The sequence below is a fragment of the Lagopus muta genome, chromosome 16 (genome assembly GCF_023343835.1).
Source record: "Lagopus muta isolate bLagMut1 chromosome 16, bLagMut1 primary, whole genome shotgun sequence".
Lineage (NCBI taxonomy): Eukaryota > Metazoa > Chordata > Aves > Galliformes > Phasianidae > Lagopus > Lagopus muta.
Window position 1 is genome coordinate 4,319,039 of NC_064448.1, and position 23,922 is coordinate 4,342,960.

Here is a 23,922-nt window from a genome sequence, read left to right on the forward strand (position 1 = left end):
CCGGATGCGCAAGTGCAGGACGGAGAGCTCCGTCGCTGAAGTGGCGTTGCGCGTCAGCTGGAGGAGCCGGAAGTGGCTGTCCAGAGGGGCGGAAGTGAGGGGAGTGTCATGGCGGCGGTACCGCGGTGGTGCGGGAGCTGAGCGGGGAGGTCTGGGCTGCGGCCGTGAGAGAGCCCGGCGGCTCCACTGGCCTCCGGCTGCACGGGGACGGGATAGGGTAGAGCAGTCCCGAGCTGCCCGGGGGCCCTGACGCACCGCCGGCCGTTTGTGTGCTGCGGGAATTTCGCCGGGTTGCTTTACGTATGATTCTGGGGCATGTTCTGAGTTCCCGGAAAGGACACGGTTAAACACTCCTTTCTTTTAGTCGGAATGGATGAAGAGAGCCTGGAAGCAGCGATCCAGGCCTACAACGCCCAGCTGCAGCAGGTAGAGCTGGCGCTGGGGGCGGGCCAGGACCCCTCGCAGCAGTCGGACCTGATTCAGTTGCAAGAAGACTTAAAGCAGCTGATAGAACTGACCGAGTCCAGCCTGGTGGCTGTCAAAAAGAGCAAGCTGTTGGCTGCCTTAGATACAAATACCTCCTCCTCATCCCCCCAAGTAAGTGCCCCGGAGCAGCATGTGAACCCCAACAGTTCTGCCCAGGATGAGGAGTATGCTGCCTTCAAGGAAGCCATTGCTGAGCTTGGAACTGATGATGAGATTTCAGCTGATAACAGCGAGAGATCTTCAAAGGGAAATGAAGAAAGCAAGGAGAAAAGTGGATTGAAGTGCAGTGAAGAGGAGGAAGAGTCTGACAGGGAGGAGGAGGAGGAATTGAGTGGGATGAAGGTTAAAGCACCGTACTACAGTTCTTGGGGGACGCTGGAGTACCATAATGCCATGATTGTGGGGACAGAATACTTGGAAGATGGCAGTGCGGGTGTCAGAGTGCTGTATCTCTATCCAACTCACAAGTCCCTGAAGCCGTGCCCGTTCTTCTTGGATGACAAGTGCAGATTTAAAGAGAACTGTCGGTAAAGAAGAATATGGAGGGGGAGGGGGCTCGTATCCTTGCTGTTGCTAAGGGCCGTGTTGCTCACAGGCAGGAACATCTGAGTGTTCCATGATGGCTTTTGTAACCAATGGGATTTTGCCGTGTTTTTAAAACCTGTTGTGTATGGTAACTGGTGGCATCAAAGAGTTGGGCAGTTTTCTTCAGGTAATGCGGAGATGAAGCATAAATCCCTGTGGTCGAGTAGCAGAAATTTTCCCTTATGCTTCAAATAGCTGCATTAATCACAGATTAATGACTCAGAACAAAAATACCGAAGGCGGTCTGTTGATGGTGCCTTTGTTCCAGCTGCATGCAGAAGTTACAGGGTCTCCATCTTGGGGAGCTTCAGAACTAACCTGGATAAGGCCTTGAGCAACCCGATCAGGCTTTGAGGTTGGCTGTGCTTTGAGCAGGAGGCTGAGCTGGAGACCTGTGTGTCTGTGTGCAATCCTCAGTATCTCAAAAGATCTGTGATTTCTCAGAGATCTGCCTTGCAAAGAAAGCCTCGTTCTTGGGGGTGGGATGCATTCTTTTGTTACACAACATAAATGATATGAATATGATGAAAAATAAATGACTTCTGTAATTGAACCAATGCAAGATAAATCTGCTGTGCAGCTACTGGTACAGATTCATCGCTGCTGACAACTTGTTTGCGTTTCCTGTCAGGAAGGAAGGGGTTTATATTTAAAGCCTTTTCCAGTGAGGTAGATCTAACTCCTTTTCTGCCTTCCCTGGCAGGTTTTCACATGGCCAGGTGGTCTCTGTGGAGGAGCTTCAGCCATTTCAGGAGCCCAATCTGAGCACCCTGGAGGTGGGCTCTGCCTGCCTGGCGAAACACAGCGATGGGATATGGTACACTGCAAAAATAACTGGTGAGTGGTGTTTGTGGGGGTTCTGCCAGAGCTGTGTAGGGATTGAGCACCCATGCTCAGGGAATTACAAAGCATGGCTATTTTGGTTAACGATAGCAAAGACTGGAGGATGTAGCTGTGGCCTTGAACTGAAAATCTGGAGGTGGTTGAGAACGTGGTCTGAGTTGTTCTGAGGATAGGAAACAAAAAGGTGACATTAGAGCAGTAATGTAGAAGGGAAATGATGGCATAGTCATGAAATGCACCGAAAGGGAAGAGGCTGGTGTGGCAGGCTCTTGCTGGCATATTTGAGTGGAACTGCAGTAATCTGGGAGCTGTTGATAGAGGCTTGCCTCTGTTCTGAGAAGGGAAGGGTGAGGGTTTATTCTTTGGCAATTGCTGGGTCAGAGGGAGGAAGTCAAACTTCTTTGTAGTTCCATTTGTTGATAGCCCATCTTTCTCCATTTTTAGAAGTAAATCTTTTAAGCATTTAACTGTTTTAACAGGTGTTCCTTGGGCCTTTCTCCTCTCCCACACATCATTCCCTGAAGCTGACTTCGAGAAAGCCCTCTGCAATGTCTGTATTGAGCGTTTACTTGTTTCTTGCTTTTTCTTCTGTAGATATTGACAGTGGCTACTACACTGTGAAGTTTGATTCCCTGCTGCTAAAGGAAGCTGTTGTGGAAGGAGACAGTATAATTCCCCCACTACGAAGTGAAGATGGTGCCTCATCTGCTGAATCTGATGAAGACAGTGTTGATGATTCTGGTTATGCTAAAGGTGAGAGGGTGGTGAGGGTGTGACAAAAGTGCCTTGTGATCTGTGCCTGCCTTCTGTCTGGGACATGGAGCTTTCATTGCAAGTGTCTCACCTCTCATGAGACGGTGGGTAATCTGTCTTTGCATTGCTGAAAGTTTGAGAAGGGGAAGAATCTGTTATGTTACAATTGCAGAATGAAACGTGACTTTAGTGCAGAGTACCAGTGATGAAGCTGGGATGTTTCTGTGGGAGCAGGTAGAGGGCGCCGTGTTTTACAGCGGAGCTCCAGTTCTCAGGTGGGCATGTGAGCTGAGCAAGCAAGTGAAACAGGAGACTTCTAATCTCCTTGGAACCAATACGGAGCTGTATGGCACATGAGTGAGATCCCAGGCACAAGTATTTGGATCTCCCAGTGCCTTAATGAGTAACAGCTGTGCCTGGTTTTTTACTACAGCAAGCTGACACAAACAGAGCCCAGGTGACCTCTTTGAGCATATACAAGTAGCACTCTCTCTGTGCTGGTGCCCCTGTTATGTCACAGGGACAAAGCTGTGTCCTAGAGCCCTGTAAATTTAGCCTAATGGAGATTACTGAATGCTGATAACTCATCTTAGCATCCTAGCCTAGAGAATCCTCATGCTTATGACATACTCTGGAAGCACTGATTAAGCATATTATGTGCCACAGTGCCAAACTTTGCTGGGATGGCATATATCAATCTGACCATCCCAGAAGAAAGAAAAGAAATGTAAGGACTTGTAGGTGATTCTGCCTGGAACTGTGAGATGGTGTGTGCATTAAATCAAGTGAGAGCTCTCAGGTAACCCTCTAAGTGGTGTTTGTAGAAGTTGACAGCACAGTAGGAACAAGTAAAGCTGGAGGAGCTGCTGAATGATTCTGTGGTGGGAGAGGTACATTGTATTGCATCAAGAAGGGCTGTCGTGCTCTTGAAGGTTTTGCAAATCAGTTTTGTGTCTGTGTGTCACTAATTTGTCTTTTCTGTGCTGCAGTGATTGATTCTGGGGTTCCAGAGAATGGAGAATGGGCTCCTGCATGCAGTTCCTCTTTCGGTGGCTGGGAAGCCCACACTCGTGGCATTGGCTCCAAACTGCTTGTTCAGATGGGATACGAGTTTGGGAAAGGTAAGAAGAGAAGGTTGTCCTGGTGGTGTGGGGGCCTGCCTGCATCGCAGTCTCAGTCCTGTGATGGATCCTAAGGCTAAGTGAGAAGATTTTGGATGAGGCAAAAACTTTGCAGAGGGGCCTGTTAGATAAGGCTTGAGGTATGTGATGAATCACTCCTGGGTGCAAGAAGAAAATTATTTAATCGAGGTAGAGGCACATGTGTGCACATACAGCCCCTGTATGGTAATAGCAAAAGTTGGAGGCATTTAAAACCAAGGTCAAGGTAACGATTAAAGCCGTGAGAACTGTTGAATGAGCTGTTCAAAGGCTTTAGGAAGGTAGAAGGGAGCTGATTTATGAAGCTTGTGATGTCTGTGTTAAAGCATCTCCTGGCTCTAGACGTGGACTTCAAAGCCTGCTAAACTAGCTTCTTACTACACAAATTGTATGGAGCCTTGGGGGCCTTAGGAGGCCAGTCTGCTACTCGATTTGTCTCAGGTTCTCCCAGAGGAACCAAACCAGTTTTAAGAACCTGCCTTGAGAAGCCAAGGTTGTGAGACTGAACCTTGTCTCACAGATGGTGACCTGGCTATTGGCCTTGGGCTTCTTACTGCATATCTTCTGTTGTAGAAGGCTCCTGCTGTTGAGTTACATAACTGAGCAGTGTCTTGTGGCTGTTTCCCTCAACTTGGATGGTACTTAGGACGTTTTGCACATCCAAAGCCTGCGTGCTTGTTCTAAGCTTGTCAGTGTGAGTGTGGGTTTGTGGTGGCAGCTGACTTGGAGAGGGGATGTCCTTCCTGGTGGTAATGGCTTGGTGACTCTCATGGCTTTTCCCTCTCAGGGCTGGGGAAGAATTCTGAGGGCCGAGTGGAGCCGGTGCAGGCGGTGGTACTTCCTCGAGGGAAGTCCCTTGACCAGTGTGCTGAGGTGCTTCAGAGGAAGAAACAGGGGAGGCTGGACCCTGGCAGTTCGAAGAAATCCCGAGCAAAGGGAAATAACAGCAGGAGATCCCCTGCAGGCAGCCGCAAGCCACCCCACAACGTGTTTGACTTTCTGAATGAGAAACTGCGAGGGAAGAGCGCTGGGGAGAGGGCTGGAGGTGTGACACTGCCAGAGAGGAAAAGCAAAGAGATCTACCATGCTAGCAAGAGCACCAAGAAGGCCCTGAGCGTCCGCCTCTTCCAGACGATGGAGAAGATTGAACAAACACAGAAGGATATCAAAGGAATCCAGCAGGCCCTGGCACGCAATATTGGGCGGTACGAAAAACTTCTCTTTTGGGCGATGGGATAAGCTGAGGATTCTTGGTGAGTTTGGGAAGGGGTGGGCTTGGAATGAGGTGTGGGAGGAAGGAAGGAAACTTCTGTGCGAGACCTGGGGGGAAGTAGAGAGAGAGAGAGAGAGAGAGCCTTTAATGTGTGCTTCAGCCCAGCTTGGACACTGGCAGGTGTGTCTGGGGTCCTTTGGGTGTGTTAAAGAGAAGAGCTCTCTCAGGAGAAGTCCGAGTCCTTTCCTTCCCATGCCCATCTCTGAAGTGCTGCTGCTGAGCAGCGCTGGAGGACGTTTTCTAGCCCAGACTGTGCTGAGCATCAGGTACTTCCTGCCTTCAGCAGTGCCTTGGGCTGATCCCATAGGAAAGGGAAGACCCTCCTGGGATGGTGACAGACCTCTGATCTTACCGTGCAGGATGACACACTGCTATGATGCTTCTTGCTTTCAGGCACAGCGTTGCTACTGCTCAGCTGGAGGAGAAGCTGGCTAATGCACACAAGCAGCTGGGGCAGCTGCAGGCCCAGGAAGCCAGTCTGCAGCGGGAGCAGAAGAAAGCAGATACACATAAGAAGATGACTGAATTCTAGTCTCTGAGGAAGGTGTTTGACTGAAGTGGTTATCCTTCTAGCCGACCCTTGTGCTCATGGCCTCAAAGCCCTGGTGAGCTATCCTGCTTCTCTGGGTCTCAGGCTGCATTCCAAGTCCAAAAACTGGGCTGAAAAGCACCAGTTCCTGAAACTGGATGCTGCTGAGCTCTGCCGGGAAGAGGATGAGCCCACGTCCATCCAGCCTTGAAGTTTGTATAAGGACTAGCTACAAGAAACACAATTCTCTGCTATCTTGCACACTTCTTTCCTCTCATCACTGCAGTAGCTGGAGTGTGTAGCTGCTCAGATGATAACATTGCTGGCTACGAACCAGATGAGGAGGGCCTCTGAAAGCCCCACATCCTGCCATCGGTTGTGGCTTGTGTTTGCAGCCAACTGATGAACACAAGTGGAGGCAGGGTCCCAGGCACATTCTGGCAGAGCAGAAAAGGCATATGCTAGTTGAAAACAACAAAGGCAAATTGCTTCAGCTGCTCTCTACCTTCTGTTCTTTGCTATGGGGTTTATCTGAGAACTCTTAAATAAAGAGCAGTTTCTCATCAACCTAGTGTAATGCATAGGCAGAAAACTGGCAGCTTAGGGGTGGGTACTAGGGGCCTCAAGCGTCGTATTTCTTCAGTTTGACTGTAAGAGTATCCCTAAGGCATGCTGTAGCCTAACTGATTGACTTGGCATGGGGAACTGCGTGGTTCCATGAGTGCCAGAGCTGGGGGAGCATGACAGCAGAGTAACAGATTCTCAAACCTCCTAGCCAGGATCAACACTACAGGGAGCCTTGAGCTTCTGTTGTTACTTGAGTTTTTCAGTCTTAGGTGGCTCTCTGAATGCAGATCCTTCATTAAGAAACCTCAGGACCCAGTCTCAGGTCAGACTGTGCCCTGAACGAGCACAAGGACCAGGAGGTGTGTGTGTGCTGAGCACACAGCCCTGCCTGGGAGCAGCCAGGTGAGGTGCCCTTCCCTGCTGCGTGGTCAGTCCTCTCCCAGGAGGGATGTCCTCTCCCCAAGGTTGTATTCTCTGTTGGCTGCAGCTGGCCCTTGCCCCAGAGGAGAGATGGTGATTTCATCAGACCCTCTTTCTGGTGGGATTTGTGCATTGTAATTGTGTTGTTTTTAAAAAAAAAAGAATTGTTAGTGATTTCATGCCAGTATCTTAAGAACACATTTTTTTCTTAATTAAAAAAAAAATAAATCAATTTCCTTTTATTCTGAGTTATTTTTTTTTGTCTAATGGAAAGCTTTGCTTCCTTAATGCCACCTTTTTATCTGTTCCTGAGAAAATTACGAAGCTGTCAGCTTGGGCAGAACTGCATCACCTCGTGGGGCCAGGCCTGTCTGATTCACTGCCAAGCTAACCAGAAAACCTAAGGCTGAAGGAGATACCATCAGAGTGGAGATGTGATTTAGCGTTACTGCAGGCACACCTCGGAAAACAAAGAGCAACAGCCAAAATAAACAAGATGGGTATCTTCAGGAAGCCTCTCAGCGTGCCTCTTTCCTCCTGGAAAGCAGTGGGGTTCTGCTGTGATGGGTTCTGCTGTGATGGGCACTGTGAAAGGTGGTGGGCTGCCTGGAGCACATGGCGTCCGTCTGTTTGTCACCAGTTTGGCTGCAGTCTCTCCATTGTTCTCAATTCGTGTCCTCCACGCTCTGGGTTGAACTCAGGCTTTTAACAATGGCTCCTCAGTGCCCTCCCCGATGTCTGCAGCTCCCACACACGAGTGTTGAGTGGTGACAAGAGTCAATGTGCCGGCTTAGCATGGCTGCTTGTTGGAGTGGCCCGTGACTGATGAGCTGGGCAGAGGAACTCCTGGGTTTGTTTTGTGCCCCGATGCTGTTGGGTGTTTTCCATCTCACAATTGGGTGGATTAGCCCCGTGTCTCTGTTGAGCTGTATTTTTCACCCCTTGTGGTTTCCCACAGCTCCACTTTTCAGACTTCCATTTACGCGGCTGCTGCCTCCCACCCAGTGCACATCCCTGCTGAATATTTACTTATTTTTTTCTCTGCCCTTTTAAGGCACTGCTTGTTTGCAAGGTAATGCAAGATGTGGCAACCCCTTCTTTCCTTATGTTCACCTGCAGACACAGCTGGCTCCAAAACCAGCTCTACAGGAGCAGAGAGCAGCAGAGGGTGCTCTTGTGAGCTGGGTGCCTGCAGAGCCTGCTTGCAGACAAGGCGGGGAGAAGCCCAGCCTGCTGCTGGGTGAAACAACAAGCTCTGCAGGTCAGGAAGCTGTGGTCTGCATGGTATCTGCACAGAGCTGCCTGCCGAGAATGAGCTGAAGAGTGGGAGAACTTGGATCGAGATGCTCGGAGTGTTTGGGAGCCCCTGATGAGGAGCAGGCTTGTGGTTTAAAGGAGCCAAAGTTCTCAGTTGACTGGCAAGGAGGCAGGCATGGCTGGATTCCTGTTCTTCACGCTCACCAGTTTCTGAGGTTCTGCAAAGTAAGTGATGGTCCCTTTCTTGCCTGGTAAACGTATCTGCGACTAAACCGGGGCTGGAAAATATTTAATCCGTGTGGGAACTGCAGTGCTGTCAGAGATGCTGCTGCAGCCAGCCAGACTGGACAGGCAGGATTCCTATTTTCAGTGCTGCGGAGTTGAAGCATTGCTGGGTGAAGCTGCGGGGAGCCGTGCGGGGTTTGTGTGTGGTGCTGGGGATGGGAAAGGAGGCAAAGGTCTCAAACGCAGCAGCTTGGGCTTGGACTGTTGACTGCATCTGGGGGGAAACGCTGAACTCCTGTGAGAAGGGTGCTATGGAGGCTTGTGTCACTGAAACAGCCTCTCATCAATCCGAAACGATGCAGAACCGTGCTGAACGTGGGGCACAGAGGCAGCCAGGAGATCTGGGCAAACACACCTCCTGCATCCCCTCGTGGAGCATGCTTTGGTCTGCGTTGCTAGTCCTGGGTCTTAGTGCTCATCCAAGCTTTGTAAGGCTCGGGTCTGGCATTAGAGATGTTTTTGGCCCTTTTCTAAGTTATCTCAATGGGAGCTCAGGACCCCTCTCAGAGCTGCAGGAGCGCAGTGCAGGGGCTGAGCACTCGTGCCTGCTCCTCCTTGGAAATATTCTTCAGCTTTATTAATGGCATCCCGTTGTCTTGGGCAGGCTGAGTGCTGTTGATTAACGGTTACGAGGCTTTCCCTTTCCACACCTGGGGACTGAAACCCCCCTAATTCTGCTTGGTGGGGCTTTTTTTGGTACAAATCCCCAGGGCACCATGCTGCATTGGCTGTGGCCCCATTGGCCATCGTGGATGAGAAGCACCATGGTGTTTTCCATGGCAGCTCTGCAGACTCTCCTCTTGTTCCTATGTTATGTTGGTGCAGCGTTATCTGCCCCAATGAATCACACTGGGCAAAATCGTCAGCAGCAGAACTTAAATTGACAGGAAATCAGATTTCGTTGTCATGAGGCCCAGCTGAGGAACTCGAGCTTTTTGTAACGTGGCTTTTGGAGCTGAAAAACCCTCATATCCTGGAGTAAGAAACCGGGTTCAGTGCTGGTGCTGAGGCATCGTGAGATGGGGCGATTCCCCGGTGCATGTCATGCCCACAGAGCTGCAGCCACCTGCAAAGCAGTGGGGCTGGTGGGAATGCTGTCTGCTGCAGCTCCTGCCCTGAGAGCAGCCCCAGAACCTGGAGATCCATGGCTTTATTAGCAGGAAGCTGAGCTGCACGTTGCAGTTGATTGGAATCTCTGTCTTGCACGCCTGCTCGGTCTGAGCATTGGGCAGTGCTGGGTCTCCAACTGGTCACTCTTGGTAATTGGTAGAACCAGCGCCCTGTCCCTAGGGGGCTGTTCCCAATGAGTGCAGAACCCAAACGTGCCAAAGAGTGTAAAAAGTGGACCATTTTTTAGGTCAAAAACAGGAGCAACCACAGACCTCCTGCACAGTGGAGAGGGCGGCCAAAGTAGGTCAGGAGAAGAGCTCTGAGTTAACTTCAGCTGGAGAACCTCATTCTCAAACCCGAACAGCTCGGGGATGGCCGTGGGCTGAGCCGTCCCCACATGTGCTTGTCACAGCAAGAGAAGATTTCCCTTCAAGCCCCATTCACCTCCAGCCACCATTGCTGCGTATCGCTCTGCTAAGTGCCAGCACCTCTCCCTTGCTGCTGCCCCGGGTGCAGCCACCCCTGCAGCCTCTGATCCTCTGTAATGAGCCAAACGAGTTCAGCAGGGACTGTCTGGAGCGCTGCAGGTAACAAACCATGCGTGCTCAGACAGCGAGCGGTGCTGCCTAATTAAAACACCATGGAGGCAGAGGAGCTCCTTCCCAGCTCTGATGTGAGCCGGTCTGCCCAGCCTGGTTGGTGCCTCCGACCTCCCGTCTCCATTTCCACATGGAAATAATTGCTCTCCGGGGGTGAAGGCTTTGAATCAGCGACGTTTCCGAAGGTGTGGGAAGTTCTCACGTTGACACCCGAGGGCCTTTTTGGGCTGTGCAGAGCAAAGAGCGGCCGCTGTGACGTCAATGCTGGGGATGTGGTGGCAGTTTGGCAGCACAGCAGTGGCCGAGCAGGGAAAGGAATGATGCCTTGGGATTTTACTGGTGTTGGGTGAATGGTGGCTGCCACGAACTGCTCCGCTTTCCTCCATTCTGAGAAGCAGGATCCTCTCTGTGCGTCCCTGAGTCACACCATGGCCCCCAGCGCGGTGATGGTGCTGTCAGCAGGGCTGTTGCCAGCATCCTACGTGACCCCACCAAATGGTTTCCAGCTCTTCTGACCCTATGCCGTGGTCACTGCCCAGCCCTGCTATCCCCAAAGCGTGCTGATAATTTGAGGTGCCTCTGGGGCTTCTCCTTTGTAAGATCTCAAAAGCAACATGGGAGATGAATTCTGTGCTGCTCCTTTTTTGAAAGGAACCAACATCCGGAGCAGCAGAGCCTCCAGCAAGGCAGCAGCAGGATAGAAAACAATCCCTGGTGGCTGTCCCTGCAGCATCTGGGCAGCCCCCTGCCCAACAGCCGCACTGTGGGGTCCTGGCAGGGAACAGGGCGCCGGGCATCAAATGCAGAGAGCCTTGTCCCCATGCACGGCCCCACTTATGTTTTCTCTCCCCAGAGCTCAGCCCTGCAGCACTCACAGAAGCGGTGCCCCATGGCTGTGACCAACAATGAGGGGCTGCTGGGACCCCCACCCCTGGTGGCCCTCGCTGTACTGGCCCTGCTGGGAGGCCTGGTTTACCTGTGCACCCTGTGTGCTGCCTGCCGACGGTACGTGCCTGGCGATGCTGTGTGCTTTAGGGCTGCTCCTCATACCCAGATCCCTGCTGAAGCCTTGGTGTGCACCGAGGGGGAAGGCCTGCACCCAAAAAAGCTGGTCCCAGCTGGGGGCGAGGCTGTGGTGGTGATGCTGGAGGTGGATGTTGAGTGGATGAACATCGGGTGGGTGAACGTTGGGGCAATGCTGGGGGATGCTTACAGGACACTGATGGGGTTTTGAGGGTTCCTGGGCACTGGAGCTGTGTACCCAGCTGGGTGCAGGATGTGCATGAGCCCCCAGCAGCACTGCCTCCACTGCAGTGTGGTGGAGGGGCAGGGGGTGGGTTTGGGGTGAGGGCTGCTCAGCAATTCCCTTTGGAGCTGGGTCGAGCTCCCAGACAACCGCTCGCTTACCACCACTCAGTCCCACTTCTCCCACAGCCACGGCAGGAGAAAGAAGGTCCCTCCAGACGGCGTGAAGCTGGTGGATGAGGTAAGGGCACGGGCAGGGCTGGGGGGAGCTCTGGGTGCCCTGCCCTGACAGCGTGCATTTCCCCATTGCAGTCCCTGCTCAGACAGACACAGCTGCGCTCGCTCAGCAAGTCGGACACGAGGCTCCATGAGCTGTACCGCCTGAAGGCCAAGGACAACAGTGAGTGTGTGCGACCCCCGAGCATCCCACCCCACACACCCTGTGCTGCAGTGCAGTGACACCATGTCCCATCTCCTCCCTGCAGACCAGCGCCCGGCCAGCCTGGATTTCCCCCTCTCCTCACTGCCTCCTGACTCCCCGCACAGCTCCGTCCTCCTGCACCGCCAGCTGCCCCTGATCCCCAGCTCTGAGACTGCAGCTCCCGACCAGACCTACTCCAACCTGCTCTTCGCCCCAGCGCATCGTGCGCCCCCAGACACGCTCTACGAGTGCCTGGCAATGGTTGGGGATGATGCACCTACTGCCACTGGGACCCCAGCGTCCCCCCCTCGGATCAGGCAAGGGGCTGCTGACTATGCCTGCATCCGGAAGGTGAAGAAGACGGTGCCAGAGGAGCAGGAGGGGGCTGTGGTGGGACCCTCTGCAGCCCCACAGTGCTGGGAAGGTGCAAGCGATGCGCCCCGTCTGAAGGTATGGCACTGGGGGGGCCATAACACTACTCCAGTAATGCACGTGTGCAGAGAAGGGCATGCAATGGGATATTCTACTATTCCAACTGTGTTCTGGGGGATTGGGATGGAGCCCTGGTGCAGGTAGGAGATGAACCGAGCGCTATCCTGGGTGACGCAAAGAGTGGTTCCCATGGGTATGGCAATGCCATCATCCTACCTTAGGGCTTAGGGATGACCTGGGGGGATTCCAGCCATCTCCAGACCATTCCCTTCCCTCCACAGCTGGAAGATATGTACTCAACAGTGTGCAAAGCCACCAAGAAGAGGAACCATGGCCCTGCAGCATCCCCCAGGGACGGGGGATCCGTGCGGCCACCCCCACCCCACGAGGAGCCTCCCCCAGCTGCCTGCTGGCCCACGGCCCCCCCTGAGCCCTGCTATGAGGCCATCAATGACAGAGCCTGGGCTGCACGTGGCCCTGAGCCGGACTATGAGGCTGTGGACGTTCGCTGGAAGAAGGCAGCAAAACGGGAGCGGCCGGGGAAGCCTTCCCAGCAGGACAACCTCTATGAGAGCGTTGGTGATATGTGGGGAGGGGAATCTCGGGGAGCTTCTGGCTGGACCGCTGCCAATGGGCTGCAGGTGTACATCACCAACCTATAGCAATCCTAAGGCGGGCAGGTGGACGGACAGATGGATGGATGGACAGATGGATGGAGGTTGGGCACTGAGGCTCTGCCCCGCAAGGTGGGGACGGGCACACAGCTGTGCCATATGTGAGCTCTGTATATATTTTGAGTTACTTTTCTTTAAGCATCCTTGTCCTGTCCCACCTGGTGCCAGCAGGTTGGCACTGAGGTGCCCCAGCCGGGTGGGCTTGGTGGGATGCCTGGTGCTACCTCTGGTGTTCCATGGGAACTCCAGGTGGGGTTGGGGCCGTTGCCATGAGGCAGCCCCAGGCATGGACTGTAGGACTGGCTCACCCATCTGCAGAGATGCTGGAGCAGAATGGGGCCCTTCCAGCAGTGGGAGCCATGAGCAGCTCCACTCCATCTCCCAGTGACCCCGAGGTTACTATGGGATGGCTGCACGTCCCCACTGTCCCCTGGCACTTTCCACCTCCATCACTTTTGGGCATATGTGACACCTCCATGAGCAGCATCCTACAAACCCGTTGCTTTATCATTTGTCCTGCTGGTAAGAAAACACCTTTAAACTCCATCCCAAACCCTCACCCGTGGTGGCACCGTGGCGGGCTCACAGTCACGTGCCAGACCTGCACCGATGCTCCAAAACACCTGCATGGCTGCAGCCAGCAGCTGCTGCCGCAGTGGGACCAGGCAGGGTCGTGTCACAGCGGTGCCAAAGCCGGGGCTCTGCCTACCCTGATGCTGCAGCACAGGAGGGAAAGAAGGAAGGAAACTGTGCGCCCGCCTCCTCCAGATTCTGCCCTCGATCGAAGCAGACGAAGAGCTGAAAACCGAAAACACGGCGCTCAGCAGAATGCCGGGGACGTTACGCCCTGTGCACGGGGAGGAACGGGGTGCTGGCGCTGAGATGAACCGGGTGCCAAACCGCAGCGTGCATCGAGCACAGCCGGGCCCATCCCCCTGCGAGATGGGGGCCCGATAGGAAAGGGCACGGGGCGGGGCGCGGGGATGCTGCGCACGTGGGCTCGCTGCTGAGCTGCTGCGTGTCCCTGCCCCATTTTCCCCATCCCTATTTTCACCACCTTCTCCATCCTCTTTTCCCCATCCCTTTTTCCGCATCTCTATTTTCCCCGCGTCTCCTTTTCTCCACCCTCCTCCTTCTCCTTCCCCATATTCCCCATCCCTATCCTTCTCCATCCCTTTTTCTCCATCCCCCCCGATCCCCCCTCCTTTCTCCACCCCTGTTTTCTCCACCCCACTCCCCATCCCACCACGTGCTGCATGTTGTACGGTGCAGTGCTGCATGCCATGCGGTGCTGCATGCTACATGGTGCTGTATGCTCTGCTGCACCCCATCCGGTGCTGCACCCCATACCCTTCTCCTGCCCATGCAGCCCCCAGCCCCACCTGGGGGGCTCTGTACCCCAGCACAGCTCATAGGGCCTGTATGTCACTATACAGCCCCTATAGTCCCACACCCCCCTTGTGCAATGCACCCAAGGTGCTCAGTTGCACAATGTGGGCTCGATCGCTCTGCTGTTAACCATTAACCCAAGGTGGGGGGGGGGGGGGGTGGTGGCTGGGGGAGCCCCTGCCTTGCTGCCCCAACCCCTGGTGGCTGCACCCCATCATTGCTAATTAACTGCCCCAGGGCCGCCCTCTTCATTGCACACAGAGGGATGAGGGGACACTCAGGGACAGCACACGTAGGGCTGCTGGGGGCTGCATAAGGGGGGACATCTGCACGGACTCTGTCCTGACCTTCAGACCCCAAATCAAACATCGCAGAGCCAGGGCGGCACCCAGCACTCGCAGCCCCACAAGTAGAATGTGGGTCGTGCCAGCCTGAGCACTTGTGTCCCCCCATAAATTCAACCGCCCCACAAACCACATGCACCCCATGCCATCTGGCCCCCCAGCGCACCCTGTGCAGCCAAGTGCTCTGGGCATCTCGTGAACACAGGTTTCACCTAGAGCCCTGTGCACACCTGCAGCCTTTGGGAGACCCCAAAACTCATCCTGGCTGGTAACAAAGCTTTTTTAGTGGACACCCTGTCATTATGGGTGGGGGGACGCGGTTAGGGTGGCCCTGCTCTTTTGCAGAAGTGCTGTGGCTTAGGGGGATTCCTCTAATTGGGGAGGGGGCGTGACTTTGGGGGCAGCCCTATGATTGCCAGGGAACCCTATGGCTGATGGAGGAGCTCTGCAACTTCCAGGGTTCCCTGGGGGTTTTTGGGAGGGGACTCCCAATTTTTGCAGAATCTGGGGGAGGGGGGCAGCAAAACTTATTGGGGAACGCTATAGATGAAGGGGAGCGCTCTGATTTTGGGGGTGCAGCTGTGGAGAGCACAACTTTTTTGACGGCAGCAACTTTTTTTTCGGGGTACGTGCGACTGTTTCGGAGGTGCGGCTCTCGGTCGGGCCCTGCAGCTCTCAGCCCTGCGGCTTTGAAGCGTCGCTGCAACTTCGCAGCGCGTTATCGCGGGGCGGGGGCACCGCTTTGGGGGTCCCCCTTGACTTGGGGCACCCGGGGCCGCCCTCAACCCGCAGGGCCGTGAAGGGACCACGGCGCTTTTCGGCCCCCTCCCCCGGTGCCGGTGCCGGCGGGGCGGGGCGGGGCGGCTCGAAGATGGCCGCGGCGGGGGCGGTGGTGGCGGCGGCGGGGCCGGTGCGCGGCGGGGCGGGGCGGGGCGCGGCGCGCCAAGTGGCAGCGCCGTTCAGCCAATCAGGAGCCGCTCTCCCGGCGGCCGCGTTCCATCCCGCCACGGCGGAACCAATAGGAAAAAGCGGCGGGGCAGGGAGGGGGCGTGGCCACCGCCGACACCGGGCCGCGCGCCGGAGCGCTCCCCCCCCGCCCCGCGCCGGGCCCGGCCCCGCGGCCGCCGCCGCCCCGCATGGAGCCCGCGCCGCCGCCCGCCGCCTGCGCACTGCTGCTGCCGCCGCCCGCCGCCCGCCGTCGCCGCGCCCGCCGCCGCCTCCCGCCCGAGAACGACGGGGCCCCGCAGGTACCGGGGGGCGGCGGCGGATGACAGCGAGAAAACTTTCCCCAGCGGTTAAATAGGGGTTAGGGGCGCGGCGGGGAAGGGGAGGGGAACCCCCCGGCTCCCCTCGGCTCTTCCCCCCCCCCCTTTCCCCGGTGCTGTCCCGTTCTGCGGTGCCGCCCCCGGCAGGGATCCGCTGCTGCCCGCTGGCGGCCGCCCGGCGGACACGCCCCCCCCCGGAGCCTCTGGCGGGAGCGGCTGGGGAGGGTTCGGTGACCCCGCGAACCGGCCTGTGGGTCCGACCGCAGCCCGGCTGGATCCGAGGTGGATCCCGGCTGCAGCCCGATGTGTGCCCGGTTGGCTCAGCTGGAGATACCAGCCCGTGCCCACATGGATCCCGACTGGATCGCAGCCCTTAGGGCTTGGCCCAGGTGGGAAGGATGGGAGGGATCCCAACCGGATCCCAGCTTGATCCTTTTGGGATCTCCCAAGTGAGGAGGGAGCCACTGCACAGCACTGTGGGGATTCCTGTAGGATCCCGGTGCTCTGCTCCAAAGGGATCCGCTGCTTTGCTTTGGAGGATGTCAGCCCTGCCCAGCACAGCGTCCCTGGATCTCCTTGGGATCTGCCCACAGAGGGATCCATTGGGTGCTGACATCCCACAGCGAGTGCCTGTGGAGATCCTGCTGGATCCCAATCGCTTCCCAGCTGGCAGATCTGCTCGGGATCCACTTGGGACATGCAGGATCCCACCGCAATCTGTCTCAACGCTGCCAACTCCTTCCCTACCTTAGAGACTGGGGAATCTCATGGGGCTGGGATCCACCAGCAGTGGGATCAGCCCCCCGACGGCCGCCCTCTCCCTGCAGGCATTGCCCGGGGCGCGGGGCTGGCTGCGACGCCTGGGGGAACCGCTGGGACTGCAGCCCCCCGAGCAGGAGGCGGTGCTGAGGGTGTTGGACGCGGGCTTGGAGCGGTGCCTGGCGCTGCACGCAGCCTGCATCCCCCTGCCAGGGCACAGGTATGGCGGGACGGGGCGGGAATGGGGATGGGTACAGGAACGGGAACGGAAGTGGGTTGGGGAGGACAGCGATAAGGTTGGGAACGGGGATGAGGACGAAGATGAGGATGGAGGTGGGTCAGGGTGCGGACGGGCCGGTGCGCTCCTCTCACCCGCATGGATAAAGACGTGTGGGTCTCCCCACCCCTTCCTCCGTGTGGACTCAGAGGCCGTCGCTGCTCCCTGGGGGCTCCCAGCAGAGCCTGCGGCCGTGGCACAGCGCCCGGTGCCGTAACCGGAGCCGTCGGGGCGGGCGGCAGCTGCTTGGCACCGGCACCGGATCCGCCCGGCTCTGCGTGGAGGCGCGAATTCAAACGGCTCCGCGACTTGGGGCGGTGGAATAAAAAATCCCCACTTGGATTTCTCAGTGCTTTTCCCAACCTCAGGGGCAGCAGAGCCCCCCCACAGCCCTTCCCCGGGGCTGCCCCGCTTTGTCCCACTGGAGCTTTGGGGCACACTTGCAAAATGGCTTCTGTTGCTCCTGACCTCTTGCTCACTACTTTTTTTTTTTTTTTTGCTCTTTTTCTCTAATTTTTTTTTAGTTTTTCTTAATTTTTTTTTCCACTTCAGGAAGTTGTTTGGCCCCAGCTGAGCTTAGCCTGGTTTCTCAGCTGCACGTGGCACAACACAGGTGTCAGTGCCCATGGGGTTCCCAGTGCCGGTCCGTCTCCCCTCCGCGGCTTGTGGGAACCCTGGTGGGAGGTGGGGGGCACAGAGGAGCAGCGGTGGGGGATCCTGGCTGTGATCATCACAGCCCCTGTGCTCACGCTGGCAGGAAGCTCCCAGGCAAGGCAGGCATCGATGAGGTGATGGCAGCCGCAGTGCTCACCAGCCTTTCCAGCAGCCCACTGGGGCTCGGCCACCCCCCAGCACCTCCTGGCCCAGGTAAGAGCACACTGTGGGACACCGCGCCCCTGTCCCTGGGTGTGTGGTACAGAGCTGACCTTCCTTCTCTGCAGCAGAGCTTGGCAGTGAGATCTGGAAGGAGACACCAGCCATGTCCTTCAGCTGCAGCAGCAGCAGCAACACCAGCGGGGAATGGAGCTGGGACCCCCCCAGCGACCGCTCCACCCCCTCCACCCCCTCACCCCCACTCTCCAGCCATGACCCCAGTGCCTTCTTGCCACCAGATGATGGCCCCGAAGAACCTGACAGCACCCACTTCATGTTTGGAGAGCCCATCCCGCGGAAGAGGAAGGTGGGATGGGGACAGGAATAGGGACGGGGATGAGGTTGGGGATGACAGTGATGATGGGGTTGACAATGAAGTTGGGGCTGGAAACGATGGTGCATTTGGGGATGAGTCTGATGATGGGGTTGAGGCTGGAGGTGGTGAGGCTGGAAATGGAGATGATTGTAAGGATTGATGACTTGGAGCTGAAGTGCTTGGGGGGAGGGATGAGGTTGGGAGCGGGATTGGGGGTGGGCTTGATGTTAGAGTTGGGGACGGGGCTGATGGCGGGTTTGAGGATGAAGAAGGTGGTGGGGATGACAGCACTGGGGATGGGAATGGTGATGGGGATGAGGACAGGGCTGGGGTTGTTGTCCTGACCCCGCTTGCCCACAGAACTCCACCAAGGTGATGTTCAAGTGCTTGTGGAAGAGCTGCGGCAAGGTCCTCAGCAGCTCCTCAGGGATGCAGAAGCACATCCGAACCGCGCACCTGGGGTAAGCGCTGGGGCAGCACCCAGAGCCCCCAACCCTACAACCCCCACCGTGGGGTTCCACCCCCAGCCCAACCCCGCTTCCCCACAGCCGCCAAGCCGACCTGGAGCAGAGCGACGGCGAGGAGGACTTCTACTACACGGAGCTGGACGTGGACGTGGACTCGCTGACGGATGGACTCTCCAGCCTGACGCCCGTCTCACCCACCTCCTCTGTGCCGCCCGCCTTCCCCGGCCCCGAGCTGCCGCCCTTCCCCAGCCCTGAGCCTCCTCTGGGCTCCCCCCGCAGCCCCCCGCCACCCCCGGGCCTCTGCCACGTCCACACTGACCACGCGTACCAGGTGAGGCCGGGGTGCAGCGCGGTGCACGAGGGCGCTGTGTGCGCCCATGGGTGCTGACGTGCTGCCACGTCCCCAGGGCTGCCCCTCAGGGCCCACAGCTGGGGAGAAGCGGCCCCCAGGGCTACCTTTACCCGGGTTGAGGACGCCGGCGCTGCCCACCCCGACGCTGCCGAAGCCACCCACCATCCCCAGGTGAGTTGGTGTCACTTGTGTCGCCATCCCCTCTGCCCTTCCCATCCCTGACACCGCAGTGACATGGCGGTGCCCCACAGGAAGCCACGGGGGGAGGCCAAGAAGTGCCGCAAGGTGTACGGCATGGAGAACCGGGAGCTGTGGTGCACGGCGTGCCGCTGGAAGAAGGCCTGTCAGCGCTTCCTCGACTGAGCCCCGCCGCCGCCGCCGTGCCCCCCCAGCTCTCCTTCTTGCACATTTTGCACTTGAGGTGCCTTCGCGCCCCCCAGCCCGCCCCACACACACACACACACACACACACACACGCTCCCCCCCGGGGCTGGACTCAGGGAACAGCCCCCACGCTGTTGGGGGGAGGACTGTAGGGTTTGGGGGGGCCACGCACAGTTGGGCCTGGCCCTGCCTTCCCCCCCACCCCGAGCTTTATGCACACAGCCCCCCCACGCCAACACAGAGCTTCCCCCCCTTTCTTTATCCTCGGAAAATAAGCTAACCCTCCCCGTGCCCCCCACCCCTTGCCTGCAGCCCATATCCCTGCTGGGGGGGGGGGGGGCCGTGTGCTGCTGGGATGAGCTGTGCCTTTGGGCTTGGGGGGGTGGAGGGGAGGGAGAAGGGTGGGTTCTGCTCCCTGTCCTCGCCTTAACCGGGGGCTGTTGGGCACAACTGGGTGCCCCCCCTGCACCCCGCGGGGGTTTTTACTCTTTGTAGCGTGTTTTTCTCTCTATGTTTTGTACCTGGGGAGCAGCAGCTCCTGCTGGGGGCCGCGCTCCGGGAAGTGCCTGCAGAACGCGCCCATTTGCACTAAGCCAAACTGCACAAAGACCTTTTCTGTTTTGTTTTTGTTTATTTTTTTTGTGTTGTTTTTTTCCCCCCCCCCCCTTTTTTTTTTCCCCCCCTCTCCTTTGTGTGTTTTTATTTTTTAAATGAAATATATGAAAATTCCTATTTTTTAAATACTTTCCCCCCCTTTCCCCCCTCCTTACCCAAACCCTTTCCGGGCTGCAATGCCTCCAGCCCAGGGAACTTCAGGGGCTTTTTGGCCTTCGCCCCTTTCCTGTCCCCTCCCAGTCCCTGTGTCCCCTCCCCAGGCGCAGTCCCTCTCCCCTCTGCCTGGTGTTTTGGGGTCCCTGCATTGGGTGCCCCTGGAATGGGGTCGGGGAGGTGCTGGGATGGGTCGGATCCATGAGAAAAAAATAAAAGATTTGGATTCTTTTTGTTTTTTAAAGGATGACGCTGAGCTGTGTGATGTGGGGGATGGATTGGGGGGGGGTCGGTCCTGCTGCAGCCCCCTGGGATGGAATCACCCCAACAGGGGGATCCCCTGCGGGATAAAGGCAGGGGAAGGGCTGATGGAGGGCTGGGAGCCAGCTGCAGGCAGGGAGCGAGGAGAGCACAGAAAAACCAGACGCAACGTTAGCAGCAATTCCCCCAGTTTATTGAAAGGGATTGATTTCTGCACGTATGTCTACGCTAAGTCCCATCACAATGTATGCACACTCAAAGGGCACAGCTCTGGGTGCCAGGCAGACAGAGACCAAAGGGAGGCCCTGCCAGCTGAACTACATTGACAGGGAGTCAGTACAACACAGCCACGTCCTCTGCTGACCTCGGAGACCCAAATCTCCTCCCCCGAAATATTAAACACATCTTGGATACAAACACAGGTTTTATAATAATCATTATGAAGTCAGTTATAATATAGAATATTTCCGGCTAAAGGAAATAATTCACCATCATCATCTTGGAACGCCGCCCTCTTTCTGCTCAGCTTGATTTCTGCAGGCAGGTTTAAAGCACGTTGAAAAAATAAATAGAGGTGGGAGCACACACACAGCACTCGGACTACGCAGAACTGAGAACGAAGGCAGGAGCCCAAAACACAGCGCAGGGCAACCGAAACGTACAGAGAACCATTCTGTATGGCTTTCGTAGGAGCCGCAGGATGAGCTGAAAGAAGCTCAGCTCCTTGGTAAGACTGCAAGGATTCCAGTTGTTGCATTTGCATGGAGTTCCTTTCCTAAGGGGGCTGTGGCTCTTAGCACGGCTCTGTTTGGTACACGGAGTGCAGCCCCCAGAGAGGAGTGGTGCTGGATGATGATGCTGACACACTGTTAGCTTTTCTGTGGAGCTTCCTTCTTAAAGTCATTTTTAACCTCTTTCTTTCGCATCCTCAATGCTGAGTGCATCCAAGTGGTGCTGCTGGGCTCCATGTCCAAAAAGGAAAGGAAAGGAAAAATGGGAAACATTTCCAAACACGAAGCAAAGCTGAGGTCACCCTGGGCTTTGAGGGGGGATGGGGGCTCCCAGCTCTTGTGGTGTGGGATGGAATGTCACAGAAAATAAGGGGGCAGGGGTTGGGTGTACAGGTTCTGTTTTTAAATAGATTTACATATCAAAGCAAAGCTGCAGCCATCTGTAGTACTGTGTGCATTTGTCTACACAGAAGTGGGGGCACTGATCCCCTCCTATTGACAGGGCCGACAATAAATACACATCTGTGGGAGTCGAGAGCTGCCTGGCACGGGGCTGGGGCAGCTTTGGGGCCTCGAGGACGGCAGTGAAGGCTGATGGTAGAACAGGGGGATTGCTTTTGTCTGCCCAAACACGGCCGTGGGGCTCGACGTGGAGCTACGATGCGAAACGAAGGTCTGTGCAGCTCAGTGTTTCTGCACCACCCCCCGCTGCAGCACACAGGGATGAGCACAGCTGGCAGCAGTTGGACACGTTGAACCCCATCCCCAACGTGCAACAACGCCAACAGAGACGCGCACAGACCTCTGCATGGAACTGCAGAGCAGGGCTGGCAGCCAGCAGCTCCGACCCCGAGGGACCGGAGGGGGTGAGGGCACCACAAACCCTGTTTTCTTGCCGAGCAGAACCACGCTGCCATCGAAACCAGCACCTGTAAGGAGCTCCCTCCCCACCGAGATCCTTTCCCACCATCGGAGGATAATGAATAGCACCTTGGAGTCATTTGGCCGGCGGCACCAGGTTGTCCTTGGCGGCAGCTTTCAAGGAGCGTCGTGGCAGGCAGCGTAGAAAACGGCTCCGTAGCGAGGAAGGAGCGAGGTCTTCAGCTTTTTCAGGTTGTTTTTTTGCCTTGTTTTTATAAAAAAGCACCAGAAGCAAAGAGGTGAAAGGTAACACGGATGTCTTCTCGCCCATCAGGACCCCTGCAGCGCACTGCGAGTCATTTCCTCGGGGCTGGAAGCAGGCAGCCACGCTCCATATGGACACGGAGCATCCAGCCACTCGGAGCCACCCAAACCTTTCTGAGACAAGCCAGGAGAGAAACCTGGTTCTCATAAAAACATTTTATTTGCAAATTTACATGAAACCAGTGCAGCTGAGATTGAAGGGTTTCCTTAATAGCTTTCACACCTACCAACGATGGACTGAAGCCCACCCAGGTGAGATCCCAGCAGGATTTTGGGTCTCCTCACCTCGGCGTCCCGTGTTTCACAGTTCATCCTAAAGGTCTCGCTTTTTCTACCGTTTGCATATATTTGTGAGAAAGGCAGCTGAGCAAAGGGAGGAAAGTGAAAATATCAGTGGAAAACGCCGACAGGTGGACAATTCCCTGTGTCCTTATAGCAAAGAGTCCTTGAAAATGCCAGCACCCATCGGTGGGCACGGAGACACAAGGCTGGAAGACAGGACACGGGTACGACGCCGCTGGGTCCTAGAAATGCCATCATCTTTTTTGATGGTGATCCTTCTGGAAGCTAAAAATCTACTTTTATGATAAGAATCGTAAGGCTGCAATCCCATTTGCCTTTTGATCTATTTGGCTCGGTAAGAAAAAAACAAACAATAAAAACCCTCTTTAAATAACTTGCAAAAGGCCTGCATCGTTAGGGGAAGCCCTCGGAAACGTGCGCCCGTTCGTTCCCACCACCTCTAGTTTGCAATTCCACTGCTGCTGGGATGTTAATCCATAGAAGAGGTGTTAAGCACCACCCAAAACCAACGTCGGACACAACATCTCCTGGAGCTCAATGCAGGCTGGGACGGGGGCACGTGCCCCTAGGATCCCCATGCAGGATCGAGGAGGAACAGCAGGCGGCGGGGCCGTGTTGCTAACACACATCCAAGTGGAACAGAGCAGGACTCGTTTAGAAAACACAAATAGTTTTGCACACGTGGACGACAACAAGGCTATGTAGTTTTTGCAACATACTCCTTCCTCCCCTGCCCTCCCTCCCCCTACAAACAACAGAACGTGACAAAAGGATCCCTAAGAAATCCAGGTAAAATCCTTGTCGTTCTCCCCAGAGTTCTCCTGCGAGGAGTCGACGTCTTTGTCGTCATCCAAAATCACGTCGTCGTGCGCCATGCCCACGTCATCCTTCCATTTGATGTCATCGTCGTCTCCCGTCTCCTCGTCTCCCTCCACCTTGATGTCATCCGGGTCTTCCATGTACGCCCCCTCCCCAGGGTACAGCTCCTCGGGGGACCCCTCGGCCCCGCTGGGCTCCAGATGCCCGGCCACGCTGCGCCCCGAGCAGTCGGCGCAGACGCCGTGCCGCCGGGAGCCGTGCTTGATGCCCACGCTGGCTGCAGACATGAACACCCTGTTGCACACCTTGCAGACGTATTTCTTGTCCTTGCTGTGCACCTGGGGAAGGGGAGGAGCAGAAGGGTTAACAGTGATGGAGCTGGGCTGAGGGCTGCGTGAGGGCTGCTCAGCTGCCCTTCTGCTGACCAAGGCTTTCGTCGTGCAACGTCAGCCCCTCACAGTAATTCTGCTCTGTGACGCTGCAGTACAGTGGGAAATCATGTCATCACAGCATGGTTGGCTTGGAAGGGACCTTAGGGCTCCAACTGCTACCGTGGACAGAGATGGCTCCCACACAGCAGGGTGCACAGGGCCACGGGCTCCTGCAAGGATGGGGCGCCCAATGTTCTGTGCCAGAGCCTCACTGCCCTTGGAGTGAAGAATTTCCACCTAACATCTGAGCTGAATCTCCCCTCTCTTAGTCTGAAATCATTCTCCTTTGTCCTATCACTGTCACGCCACCTAGTTCTCAAAATCCTCTTGAAAATGCCTATGATCAAGCTGGGAATATT

The 23,922-nt window shown here is 56.2% G+C and overlaps 4 protein-coding genes across 10 annotated transcripts in view; 3 read left to right on the forward strand and 1 right to left on the reverse strand.

Moving 5' to 3' along the window:
• Positions 1–50: 50 nt before the first annotated feature.
• ZGPAT (zinc finger CCCH-type and G-patch domain containing) lies at positions 51–6,843 on the forward strand. 2 transcript variants are annotated; one of them, XM_048962457.1, is made up of 6 exons: positions 51–1,013; positions 1,775–1,908; positions 2,509–2,667; positions 3,657–3,788; positions 4,615–5,032; positions 5,494–6,843. In XM_048962457.1, the coding sequence occupies exons 1-6, from the start codon at positions 370–372 to the stop codon at positions 5,630–5,632; spliced, it is 1,626 nt and encodes a 541-aa protein (XP_048818414.1). In that variant the 5' UTR covers positions 51–369; the 3' UTR covers positions 5,633–6,843. The 2 variants fall into 2 exon arrangements, with proteins under 2 accessions (XP_048818414.1, XP_048818415.1); XM_048962458.1 differs by having other exon boundaries at positions 4,615–5,080; positions 5,494–5,605.
• Positions 6,844–6,957: 114 nt separating this feature from the next.
• Positions 6,958–14,150, forward strand: LIME1 (Lck interacting transmembrane adaptor 1). Its single transcript, XM_048962460.1, has 6 exons — positions 6,958–8,098; positions 10,721–10,872; positions 11,302–11,353; positions 11,425–11,512; positions 11,598–11,983; positions 12,247–14,150. Exons 2-6 carry the CDS (start codon positions 10,757–10,759, stop codon positions 12,625–12,627), a joined length of 1,023 nt encoding a protein of 340 aa, XP_048818417.1. The 5' UTR covers positions 6,958–8,098; positions 10,721–10,756; the 3' UTR covers positions 12,628–14,150.
• A 1,093-nt stretch (positions 14,151–15,243) lies between these two features.
• On the forward strand, positions 15,244–20,108 carry SLC2A4RG (SLC2A4 regulator). Its single transcript, XM_048962459.1, is given in 9 exon segments — positions 15,244–15,462; positions 15,464–15,619; positions 16,465–16,616; positions 17,431–17,540; positions 17,615–17,853; positions 18,223–18,323; positions 18,411–18,660; positions 18,737–18,852; positions 18,933–20,108. Coding segments are annotated over 9 exon segments (1,455 nt in total). The 3' UTR covers positions 19,045–20,108.
• A 2,043-nt stretch (positions 20,109–22,151) lies between these two features.
• Positions 22,152–23,922, reverse strand: part of ZBTB46 (zinc finger and BTB domain containing 46) — a 38,279-nt gene continuing 36,508 nt past the window's right edge. For all 6 annotated transcript variants that reach the window (XM_048962450.1, XM_048962449.1, XM_048962451.1 and 3 more), the window contains one exon: positions 22,152–23,470. In XM_048962450.1, coding sequence (XP_048818407.1) covers positions 23,090–23,470 — 381 coding nt within the window. In that variant the 3' untranslated portion in view covers positions 22,152–23,089. The remainder of the gene's footprint in view (positions 23,471–23,922) is intronic.

Bases quoted from the DNA above. Each gene is read 5' to 3' on its own strand.
- ZGPAT (XM_048962457.1), top strand. From the start codon at position 370: ATGGATGAAGAGAGCCTGGAAGCAGCGATCCAGGCCTACAACGCCCAG. The intron at 1,909-2,508 runs GTGAGTGGTGTT...TTTCTTCTGTAG, and splicing joins GTACACTGCAAAAATAACTG to ATATTGACAGTGGCTACTAC. The intron at 2,668-3,656 runs GTGAGAGGGTGG...TCTGTGCTGCAG, and splicing joins TGATTCTGGTTATGCTAAAG to TGATTGATTCTGGGGTTCCA.
- LIME1 (XM_048962460.1), top strand. From the start codon at position 10,757: ATGGCTGTGACCAACAATGAGGGGCTGCTGGGACCCCCACCCCTGGTG. The intron at 10,873-11,301 runs GTACGTGCCTGG...CTTCTCCCACAG, and splicing joins CTGTGTGCTGCCTGCCGACG to CCACGGCAGGAGAAAGAAGG. The intron at 11,513-11,597 runs GTGAGTGTGTGC...TCCTCCCTGCAG, and splicing joins CCTGAAGGCCAAGGACAACA to ACCAGCGCCCGGCCAGCCTG.